This window comes from Danio aesculapii, chromosome 24 (genome assembly GCF_903798145.1).
Source record: "Danio aesculapii chromosome 24, fDanAes4.1, whole genome shotgun sequence".
NCBI lineage: Eukaryota > Metazoa > Chordata > Actinopteri > Cypriniformes > Danionidae > Danio > Danio aesculapii.
The window spans coordinates 226,850-240,050 of NC_079458.1; the positions used below are offsets into that span (position 1 = coordinate 226,850).

At 42.6% G+C, this 13,201-nt stretch overlaps 1 protein-coding gene across 1 annotated transcript in view; it reads right to left on the reverse strand.

The window, feature by feature from the left end:
* The window catches only part of LOC130218902 (band 4.1-like protein 3), a 42,730-nt gene extending 30,713 nt beyond the window's left edge, over positions 1–12,017 (reverse strand). The window contains exons 1-3 of the mRNA XM_056451221.1: positions 11,933–12,017; positions 428–567; positions 36–227 (exon numbers count right to left, since the gene is read on the reverse strand). Of these exons, the coding sequence (XP_056307196.1) occupies positions 36–227; positions 428–556 (321 nt within the window). The 5' untranslated portion in view covers positions 557–567; positions 11,933–12,017. The remainder of the gene's footprint in view (positions 1–35; positions 228–427; positions 568–11,932) is intronic.
* Between the last annotated feature and the right edge of the window lie 1,184 nt (positions 12,018–13,201).

Below are 13,201 nucleotides of genomic sequence, written 5' to 3' on the forward strand. Positions count from 1 at the left end.
TGTGCATCTGCATGTGTGTGTGTGTGTGTTGTCACCTCCACCACGCAGGTGTAGTCGGAGCCGTCCAGCAGTGTGATCTTGCACTGCATGTTTTTGGGTTTCTTGCTGATCTTGGCAGGCGATCGGTTCAGTTTACTGGAGGACGACCAGTGGGAGGAGCCGTCGTCCTCTGCTGAAAGCTGATTGGGTTTCCCCTGCGGGACTCCGCCCACCTCACGCTCCCCAGCCTGAAACACACACACACACACACACAGGCAGACAGGCCATGCTAATATTACATAATCATTCATTCATTCTCATCATAGAGGAAAGCGTGACTGTAGATCATACTGACTATAATCATGGACTGTCTTGTGTTTATCTTAGTGTAGAGATGTTAAAAACATCCGCTTCAGAGTGTTGAGGTGGAGAAACGTGCAGATGTTACCTGTTCCTTCTTCACAGGTGTGCTGTGGGCGGCGGCAGGAGGAAGCTGGTTGTCGAGGGGTGGGGCTGAATGGGGCGGAGCCGCACACGCCCCCTGCTGCTCTGGTTTACCCTCTGGCTCTGTCGTCATTTCAGATCAAACTGTGAGCAGAGCAGACCATAATAAACACAGCAGAAGACAAGAATAACTCACATTTGCCAAGTGAAATTATCACAGTATTTCCTCTAATATTGTTTCTTCTGGAGAAAGTCTTATTTGCTTTATTTCAGCTAGAATAAAAGCAGTTTTTAATAGTTTTAAAGCCATTTTAAGGTCAATATTATTAACCCCTTCAGCAATATTAGTGTTGGATTGTCTTCAGAATAAACCACTGTTATACAATGACTTGCCCAATTACCCTAACTTTACCCTAATTACCCTAGTGAAGCCTTTAAATGTCACTTTAAGCTGAATACTAGTGTCTTGAAGAATATCTAGTCTAATATTATGTGCTGTCATCATGATGAAGAGAAAAGACATCAGTTATTAGAGATGAGTTATTAACACTGTTATGATTAGAGATGTGTTGGAGAAATCTGCTCTCTGATAAACAGAAATTGGGGAGAATATAAATGAATTAATCTTGAACAGTAGGGTGAATAATTGTGACGCCACACACAGATATTCGATGCCGAGTGATGTTATACTGGAAGTGAACACTACCAAGGAATCTTCTTTGCCGTGTTTTGACCATTTAAAATATGTGAAACGTTCTGAGAGATAAAACTGAAGATGTGCAGGTCATGAATGAGGTCCTTCAACTAATTAAAGTTGTCCTGTAATTGCCTGATTTAAAATTAGCAGACGGTGTCACAGCAGATGAGATGGCTTTCAGTCTCAAAACCTACCAAGTTTCTACGTTTTTAGAAATATGTGGATGAAGACATGATTAACATTCACTAAAAGAGCCACTTGTAAAATTAGAGGTATTTATTAATGATTTTACTGTTTTCTTCTTAATTTATAAGAGCTGCAAATTCATTATACAACGCTTGAGACAGTTACACCACAAGACTTTAGCTCAAACATGTAAACATGCAGCAGTTTTTATAACTAGATGTCCATAAGGAAATATTTACCCCATTCATTCATTCTCCTTCGGCTTAGTGCCTTTATTCATCAGGGGTCGCCACAGCGGAATGAACCACCAAATATTCCAGCACATGTTTTACACAGTGGATGCACTTCTAGCCGCAACCCAGTACTGGAAAACACCCATACACACTACGGCTAATTTAGTAGATCAATTCTCCTATAGCGCATGTGTGTGCGCATGTGCGCAAAAGCTGGTTGTGTGGGCCAGAGATATTTTGTTATGTGGGTTTTGTCATGTGTGACAGTGAAAATCCAATGACCGGCAATTTACATGCTCAGAAACACATATTATACTGATTTTATTAACACATACCACTGAATCTCCATGACAGAGATATTTAATTCTTTTAAATAAAATTTAAGCACAATCGCCTCACAGCAAGAAGGTCTCTGGTTTGAGTCCCGGCTGGGTCAGTTGGTGTTTCTGTGTGGAGTTTGCATGTTCTCCCCGTGTTGGTGTGGGTTTCCTCCGGGTGCTCCGGTTTCCCCCACAGTCCAAACACATGTGCTATAGGGGAACTGATCAATTAAACTGGCCGTAGTGTATGAATGAGTGTGTGTGGATGTTTCCCAGTACTGGGTTGCAGCTGGAAGGGTATCAGCTACGTAAAACATGCTGGATAAGTTGGCAGTTCATTCTGTGGCGACCCCTGATTAATAAAGGGACTAAGCCGAAAAGAAAATGATGGAATGAATGAATGAAAACCTCCTGCATCTCCAGGTGATCTTTGACCTCAGTGTTGAACTTTGGGCTCTGATCTTTCAATTTGAACGCAAATATGAATGTGAGTGTTAAAAACACCATCAGATGATCTGTAATTTCACATATTTCTTCCTGTTTTACTATCTCTAATAACTGGTACTAACTAAAGCAACCTGTGTCTTTTCTCTGTGTTGTTGTTGTTTTCCTTTAAAATGAAAACAAAGTCATACATGAGATTGTGGAGTATTCTCAATTAAAGGATTGTTCAAAAATAGCATCAGATAAGCTTAATTTAATATTCATAATATTTCGCTCTGACTCCCGGGTGCAGATCTGCATATGCGCATAATGAAGGATGAATCTACATGATCATGAATATTAATGGAGGGCATTATGGGAAAACTGAGATACGCAGGAATGAAGAAGGTGAAGTTGAGATGTTTTTATATCTTTTGTAGGAGACAGACGCAAAGATCAAAGAAGAGAAAGTGAGGAAGATGAAAGCTCTTCATCACATCTGACGCCACATCAAACACAGCAAACAGGAAGCCAGACGCTGCGTTTCCTGTCCTTCATTAGAATGCCTCTTTCATTTCTCTGTGGAAGAGGACAAATATAGATTCGCCACTGAGACTCCAGCGTGTGTGTGTGTGCGGGCGCGCGCGTGTGTGTGTGTGTGTGTGTGTGTGTGTGTGTGTGATCTGAGATTGTCCTGCGTGAGCTGAATGAACAATCAGTGCTGAACAGTGTGTGTGTGTGTGTTTGTGTGTGTGTGTGTGTGTGTGTGTGAGATGCTCTTCAGACTACATTTTAAGGGTTCTGTAACTGACAAACACTAAAAATAAACCACAACACCTTAGTGACTGAACACCCTAGCAACCACATAGTAAAAAATTAAAAAACACACATTATTAAATAAATAGCAACACCTTGGCAACCACAAAAGAATAGACTAGAAGCCACTTAGAACCACTTAGCAACTGCGCTGCAACACCCTAGCAACGATCTAGTAACACAATAAAAAAAGCACAACACATATCATCAAAGGCATAGCAACACTCTGGCAACAATTGAGAAACAAACAAAAAGCCACCTAGAACCCCCTAGCAACTGCTCTGCAACACCCTAGCAACCATCTAGTAAAAAAAACTCATTATCAAATGTATAGCAACACCCTGGCAACCACCAATGTATACACTATAAGTCACCTAAAGCAACCTATATCACTGTACTGCAACACCCTAGCAACCACCTAGTGACAACCACATAACACTTCAAGAACACATTATCATATCACCAAATGCATAGCAACACACCAGCAACCACCAAGGTACTTAATAGAACCAACATTGAACATCTTAGCAACTGCACAGCAAGTCCCTAGCAACCACAAAGTAGCACAATAAAAAACATAGAACTTTAAGAACAATATCAAATGCATAGAAACACCCCGACAATTAACAAGGAACACATTAGAACCCACCTAGAACACCTAAGCAACTGCACAGCAAAACCCTAGCAACCACCTAGCAACACAATAAAAAACATAGAACTTTAAGAACAATATCAAATGCATAGAAACACCCTGGCAACTAAGGAACACATTAGAACTCACCTAGAACACCTTAGCAACTGTGCTGTAACACTTTAACAACCACCTAGAAATAAATAAAAACGCACAATACATATTATCAAAGGCATAGCAACACCCTGGCAACAATCGAGGAACAAACTAAAGACCACCTAGAACCCCCAAGCAACTGCCCTGCAACACCTTAGCAACCACCTAGTGACACAATAAAAAAACAACATATATTATCAAATGGATAGCAACATCCTGGCAGCCACCAATAAATACACTAGATGCTACCGAAAGCCCCTTAGCAACTGTGCTGCATCACCCTAGCAACCACCTAGTGACACACAACCACATAACACTTCAAGAACACATTATCATGTTCTCAAATGCATAGCAACACATCGGCAACCACCAAGGTACTTAATAGGACCAACATAGAACATCTTAGAAACTGCACAGCAACTCCCTAGTAACCACCAAGTAACACAATAAAAAAACACAACACTTTAAGAACACATATTATTTAAATGTATAGCAACACCCTGGCAACCACAAAGGAATACATTAAAAGCCACCTAGAACACCCTGGCAACTGCACAGCAACACCCTAGCAACCACCTAGCAACACAATAAAAAACATAGAACTTTAAGAACAATATCAAATGTATAGAAACATCCCGGCAACTAACAAGGAACACAGTAGAATCCACCTACAACACCTTAGCAACTGCACTACAACACCTTAGCAATCACCTAGTGATAAATAAAAAAGCACGACACATATAATCAAAGGCATAGCAACACCCTGGCAACAATCGGAAACAAACTAAAAGCCACCTAGAACCCCCTAGCAACTGCTCTGCAGCACCCTAGCAACCACCTAGTGACATAATAAAAAAACAACATATATTAACAAATGGATAGCAACACCACTAATGAATACACTAGATGCTACCAAAAGTCCCTTAGCAACTGTACTGCATCACCCTAGCAACCACCTAGTGACACACAACCACATAACACTTTAAGAACACATTATCATGTTCTTAAATGCATAGCAACACACCAGCAACCGCCAAGGTACACGCTAGAACCAACATAGAACATCTTAGCAACTGCACAGCAACTACCAAGAAAGCCCCTAGTAACACAGCACTTTAAGAACAATATCAAATGCATAAACACCCTAGCAACTAACAAGGAACACACTAGAAAGCACCCAGAACACCTTAGCAACCGCACAAAAAGTTGCTACTCCCTAGTAGTTACAACTCCCTAGTAACACAATGAAAAAACAACACTTTAAGAACACATATTATTTAAATGCATAGCAACACCCTGGCAACCACAAAGGAATACATTAAAAGCCACCTAGAACACCTTAGCAATTGCACAGCAAGACCCTAGCAACCACCTAGTAACACAACAAAAACACTTAACACTCTAACACATATCACTCAAATGCATAGCAACACCCTGGCAACCACGAAGAAATACACTAAAAAAACACCTATAACACCTTAGCAATTACACTGCAACACCCTAGCAACCACCTAGTAACACAATAAAAACACTTAACAATTAAAGAAAACTTAGTATGAAATGCAAAGCAACACCCCAAAACGCACTAGACCCTATTTAGGACACCTTAGCAACATGGGTGAAACATCTTGACAACAACATAATAATGTTGTCTGTCAACTGGCAACTTAACTACATAGCAACACCCTGGAAACCATGCTAAAACACAGCAAGAACCACACAGAACACCACAGAAAGTAAGTGTGTATGAAAAACTATCAACCAGTAACAACCTAGCAACCTAGATCACCCTAGTAACCACATAGCAACACCCTGGAAACCAGCTGCATGTTGCTTGTCTCATAATGGTGGGTTTTGCACAGGCAAACACGTCGACACCACGCACATTTCATTCAGATCCAAGTTAAAAACAGAATCTTCAAAACACGGGCTGATATCTGATGAAATGTTTTGAGCTCAGCTGAAAGCCTCCAGCAGATTCAGCTCCTGTCCTCTAATTAAAGCCGTGACTCATTAGCAACATTGGCTAATAATCCAGATTTGATTCACAGTGTGTGGAAATGTTTCTCTCACAGGCCGAGGCTGAACGCTCTGTGTTTGCTCATGTGGAACAGATGTCAGCATGCGTTTGAGCTTCTGCGGCGTCTGGAGGATTGAAATATGAAAGAGATATCCAGAGATGTGTGTGAGTGTCTCGCCGTCTGCTGCAAACATCTCTGTTATTCAAGATCAAACACTGCAATTTGATTGACAGCCATCACTCATGCAGTGAGTGCATAGCAACACCCTGGCAACCACACTATATGTTGTATATGTAAATCTGTTTGGGTAAAACCACCTAAAACACATTAAAGTGACCATAAATGAGCTTTATTTACTGCATAGCAACACCCTAGCCACACTCAAATACACTTTAAAAACAACCACCAAGCAACACAAGATCACAACAGCATATTTACTGCATAGCAACACCCCAGCAACGGCCAAAACACACTATAAAAACAAACACCAGGCAACACAAAATCACAACACTATATTATCTGCTTAGCAACACCCTAGCCACACCCAAATACACTTTGAAAACAACCACCAAGCAACACAAGATCACAACAGCATATTTACTGCATAGCAACACCCTAGCAACGCCCAAAATACACTATATAAACAAACGCCTGGCAACACAAAATCACAACACTATATTATCTGCTTAGCAACAGCCTAGCAACACCCAAAATACATTTTATAAACAAACAACAGGCAACACAAGATCATGACAGCATATCAACTGCATAGCAACACCCTAGCAACACAGAAAGGATCACCTATTACACCTAACATATTTCAACAACTGCATAACAACACTACCTAAAAACAACCTTAAATATAACCAAAAACTGGCTTTTAATTGCATAGCAACATGGAAAGAAATAACGACATATTTCAACAACTGTGTATGTGTGTGTGTGCGTGTGTGTGTGCGTGCATGCGTGCGTGCGTGCGTGCGTGCGTGCGTGCGTGCGTGTGTGATTGAGTGAGCGAGCATGTGAGTGATTGAGCTAAGCATTGTGTGCCTTTGAGTGTGATGAAACCACACTGAACTGAGCTAAACTGAACTGAATTAAACACTGTAAACTGAACTGCACTGTTTACATTTACTATGACACAATCTACATTGTAAAAGCGCTATACAAATAAAGCGGAACTGAATTGAATTGAATAAGGGGGTTAATAATATTGACCTTAAAATGGTGTTTAAAAATTAAAAACTGCTTTTATTCTAGCCAAAATAAAACAAATAAGACTCTCTCTAGAAGAAAAAATATTATCAGACATACTGTGAAAATTTCCTTGCTCTGTGAAACATCATTTGGGAAATATTTAAACAAGAAAACTAAATGTAAGGGGGGCTAATAATTCTGACTAATTCTGGTCTCAGTGTCTCTGCCGACGGCTCTCAGCCAATCAGCTGCTCCGATGCAGAAGTGTGTTAAAGAGCTTCCGCATCAGTCAGACACACACAAACCCTGATCTACAGCACCAGAAGAAACACTACACACCAGAGCAGATGCTGCACACACACACACACACACACACACACACACACACACACACACACACACACACAAACCCTGATCTACAGCACCAGAAGAGAAACAACACACCAGAGCAGATGCTGCACACACACACACACACACAAAGCAGATAAATGACCCCTGATGCATTATTCATGAGTCCAGCAGACACATTCACACACACACACTCTCTCTCTCTCACACACCCTTTCTCTTTTCCCATACATTCACATATACACACACACACAAATAAATACACACACCTCAGACTCTCACCTATCCCACACCACAACACAAAAACATACACACACACCCTTTCTTCCTCTTTCTTTCACACACATATCCCCCACAGCACACACGCTTACACTCTCTCTTACACACGCACACACTCAGAGCTAGAATGAGAAGACCGATCTGTGAATGAAGCTCATAATGACTCAAAGACACACACACCCAGTCACAGAGCTGAATTCATCTAGAAATATCCCCATTAGAGCTCTAGAATAAACCCTACATTCCACTTAGATTAATTTAGATTACACACACACGGATTAAAAATGTCAACAGTTGCAAAAATTAAACCCCAAATGACTCAAAAGCAACTAAAAACAGTGAAATAATAACAATAATTACAGATTTAATAAGACAAAACCAGTCTCAGCCTAAAATGATGATCATAATTTCACTTCAGATGATTTATATTCTGCTCCAGTTTATAATAAAGGTAAAAACATCCATCATATTACATCATAACAATAATCACACACATGCTCTCATTACTGTAGTACTACTGCATGTAGGCTTGGGCGGTAATATGGTAATATGGTATACTGCAGGATCTAAAAACAGCAACGGTGTCAGTTTAAATACCGTTATACCGTCATAAAAAACTATGCACTTATAAAGGAGAGCAGTATTAAATATTAGATATGATTTATTTAATGCCTATAAATGTGTGTGCGTGATCATCAGGACAGTGTGGAGGAGAGAGAGGTGAGGTAAGATGGCGAGGCGTGCACCAAGTGACCTGGTCTGGAAAAAGAACACAACCTCTGCAGTTTGGCTAATATGATCTAGAGGTCTGCATTACCGCTGCTGTACCGCTGGAGCCGACCAGATTTCTTTCAGTGCGGGAATACATTTCTGAATAAAGCGCAGGAGCGGTCGGTAACTCTGGTGTAATATGAACAGGAGCGGCGGTCTAACAACAGCCAGCTGTATATGTGTGTGTGTGTGTGTGTATGTATGTGTGTGAATGATAGAGAGCATGATGCTGTGCGTCGCTGACTTGGTGCTGTCTGTGTGTGTGTGTATGTGTGTGTGTGTATGTTTGTGTGTGTGTGTGTGTATGTATGTATGTGTGTGAATGAGAGAGAGTGTACTAAGGTCCATATACGGTAAGGTTGCATATCCGGTATTCAGTTTCTGAATGGTTTAGGCACAAGCCAACAGTTTGGTGACGCTGTCTGAGCCTTACATCATCTTTTCTTTATTATGCACGGTAATACCGGATACCGAGGAGGTTTGACGCTATCAACATTTGGATACCGCCCAAGAATAATTCCATGTCATTTATGCTGCTTACAAAGTCCAATATTTACACACTATTACAGTGTACAAATAGGAAACATTACAAAATATTGTTGATAATAACTAAAAACATCTAACCACATTAAAGTAATCATGATGAAATCAATCATTCATTCATTTTCCTTTGGCTTCACAGTGGAATGAACTGCCAACTATTCCAGCATATGTTTCACACAGAGGATGCCCTTCTAGCTGCAACCCAGTACTGGATACACACACATTCACACACTCATTCACACACACACACACACACACTCATACACTACGGCCAGTTTAGTTGATCAATTCCCCTATAGTGCATGTGTTTGGACTGTGGGGGAAACTGGAGCACCCGGAGGAAACCCACACCAACACGGGGAGAACATGCAAACTCCACACAGAAACACCAACTGACCCAGCCGGGACTCAAACCAGCCACCTTCTTGCTGTGAGGCCACAGTGCTAACCCCTGAGCCACCGTGACGCCCCAAGAGGCATCATAGTGGAACAGCAGATTTGTCAGCTCTTATTTCCATCTGAACAGAAGCTTGGCGTCAGACTCTGTCAGGGGTGTGACTGATCTCGTGCTCGTCTGTAATTAGCCTCCATTCTCCTGATTCTGTGGTGAAGTGTGTGAAAGAACTGAAGACTCCTGCTGAAGATCTTCACTGTGAGCTGAACATGCTGGAACGATGAATGTGGAGCACAGAGAGCTGAAGTAGAAGACCTCAGGAGGACACACACACACACACACACACACAGCTGCTGTCCATGGTGCTGAAACACATACACAGGTTTGTTTTTGTGAACTGTGGGGACATTCCATAGGTGTCCACTGTGTTTCTACTGTAGAAACTGTATTTTGTATCGCCCTAACCCCACCCTACCCCTAAACCCCACCCTCACCAGACACTGAGGACAGCTTTCTCTCTGAATAAACTCATTCTGTGGGATTTGGAAGCTTTTGGAGAAATGAGGACGTCATCAATGTCCTCATAATTCACCATCGTCTGTAATACCGGTGTTATTATACAGATTAGTGTCCTGATATGTCACAAAAACTTGTACACACACACACACACACACACACACACACACACACACACACACACACACTGCTGTCCATGGTGCTGAAAACACAAACATACACACGCAGAGACACACACTGCTGTTGTCCAGGTTCTGAAACAAACATACAGGCACACACACACACACACACACACACTGCTGCTGTCTATGGTGCTAAAACACACACACATACACAGGTCAGACACATACTGTATACACACACACACACACTCTTTCACTTTTACAAACAGACACATGCATACACACACACACACACACACAATCAATCCTACACGCACACATACACAACTCAGGCACACATACACACACTTTCTCTCTCTCACAGACACACACACACACTCACACAGACAGTAAATCCTCATCCTCTGAGCAGCAGATAAACCTCTGACCCACATTCATCTGAATGACGTGATGGATCATTTTCCTGACAGACATCATACACACACACACACACACACACACACACCTGCTATCATGTACACACACGTTTATGATCATGAATGTCCAGAACAGTAGAGGTCATCAGACACAGCATCAGCTTCACACACACACACACACACACACACACACACACACACACACACACACACACACACTGTAAAATCACCATCAGCTGCTCAGACTGACCTTCACAACTGCAGTGTCAGGAATTACACACACACACACCCGCTCATGAAGATCCAGAACACACACATTCTCATAAATATCCATATCATACAAACACACACATTTTTAGGAACATTTTAACAGACACACACACACACACTCATCAAGATCAATATTATGCGCTCTCACACACACAGACTCTCTCTCTCTCTCTCACTCACTCTTTCTCTCTCTTGTCAAGATCAATAATACATGCACACACACACATTCTCATGAAGATCCTAAACACACACACACTTGTGAAAATACTGAACACACCCACACACAAACACACACACACACACACACACGCACAGAAATTCTCTTAGAAGATCCATAACATACACCCCTGCCATACACACACACACACACGCACAAACACACACACATTCTCATAAAGATCCATAATACACAGTCACACACATTCATGAGCTTGTCTCAATCAAACACTCGGCTGTAATAAAACTCAATTATAACTCAAACACACACACACATCATCCTCATCATCAGTACAGTGGAGAGCAGGATGAAGAACAGCAGCAGCAGAGCTTTCAGCATGAATAACTGTCCTAGCATGACTGTAACTGCTCAGATGTGCTTCTACAGAGGCTGAATGAGCCCAGTACCGCTCCTGCGTCTCTCTGAGTGACTCTGGCGCTTCAGCTCATGATCTGCTGCTGCTCTTCAATCATTACGACAGAAAGACCCTCAGACTCTGATGTGTTTCTGTGTCCGCGCGCCCTGCGTGACGTCACGGCGCCAGACCGCGTGCACGCGCAGGCCACACCCACCGCATTGCAGAAGCACATAAACCGGCCCGGTACCGGCGGCGAACTTCACAAACTCCCATCATCACGTGACACCGCGGAAACACAACCATAATACAAGCGAGATAACATTAACGACACACACTGCAGTCATGCTGATTTACACACCGCCACGCGCATGTGTGTGCGTGTGTGTGTGTGTGTGTGTGTGTGATGACTGTCAAATTACACACAGATAACTCCATCTCTGTTCTAGTTATGCATGGCGGACGCACATGAAGGACACACACACGCACACACACACACACACACACGCACACACACACACACGCACACACACACACACAAAATGATACTGTAGTTTACCGTCACACACACGCTGAAGCGAAATGAACGGCTGTTTACCGGCTCTGATGCTGCTGCTGCTGCTTCCCGGTGCGCGGAGACTGACTGACTGCAGATACACACACTCACACACACTCACCCTGCGCATCACACACACACACACACACACTGCAGTCTGACCTGAGTCTCGCCGAAAAGGAGTGTAAACTCACCGGTGTCTCGCGCTGCTCCCCTCGGTCACTGGTGCCGGTGTGAGTGTGTGTGTGTGTGTGTGTGTGTGTGTGTGTGAGTTCAAATCAGATCAATGCGGCACACACGGGGTTAAAGCAACTGCTGACTCATCACTAATATCTACAGCTCAGTGTATTCATCTCAAACACACACACACACACACACGCACACACACACGCACACACACACACACACACACACGCACACACACACCAAAATCTGCATTAATATATTAAACAGAAAGCTTCAGAACACATTCATTCATTCATTTTCTTTCAGCTTAGTCCCTTTATTCATCAGGGGTCACCACAGTGGAATGAACTGACAACTATTCCAGCATATGTTTTACACAGCGGATGCCCTTCCAGCCACAACCCAGTACTTGGAAACACCCATACACACACACACACATTCACACACACATTCATACGCTACGGCTAATTCAGTTGATCAATTCCCCTATAGCGCATGTGTTTGGACTGTGGGGGAAACCGGAGCACCCGGAGGAAACCCACACCAACACGGGGAGAACATGCAAACTCCACACAGAAACATCAACTGACCCAGCCGAGACTCAAACCAGAGACCTTCTTGCTGTGAGGCCACAGTGCTAACCAATGAAACACCATGTTGGCCCACTCCTTAATAATAATGTGTAATATAACTGTGTTGTGTATTGAAAAGTTCCTCTGGTGTGAAAATAGTGAAGACACACACACATACACACACACACACACACATCAGGTGCCGCTGCTGCTGCTCTAATGCTGGACTCTGTGTGTGTGTGTTTCTCGTGCAGTGCTGCTGTCTGCTGTGCATGTTGATGAAGCCTGCCCTTCCCATCATGCACCTGCACAAGGACACACACACACACAAAGTCAGACACACACAAAGACTGACAAATACACTTACACATACGTTGGTTTTTGTGAATTGTGGGGACATTCCATTGGTTTCTATTGTTTTTATACCGTACAGCCTGTGCTGTCTATTTCCTGTGTCATTGTGTTATGTCACGCACACACACACACACACACACACACACACACACACCACACACACACACATTTTGATTTCCCTCAGCTGTCAATCACTGGT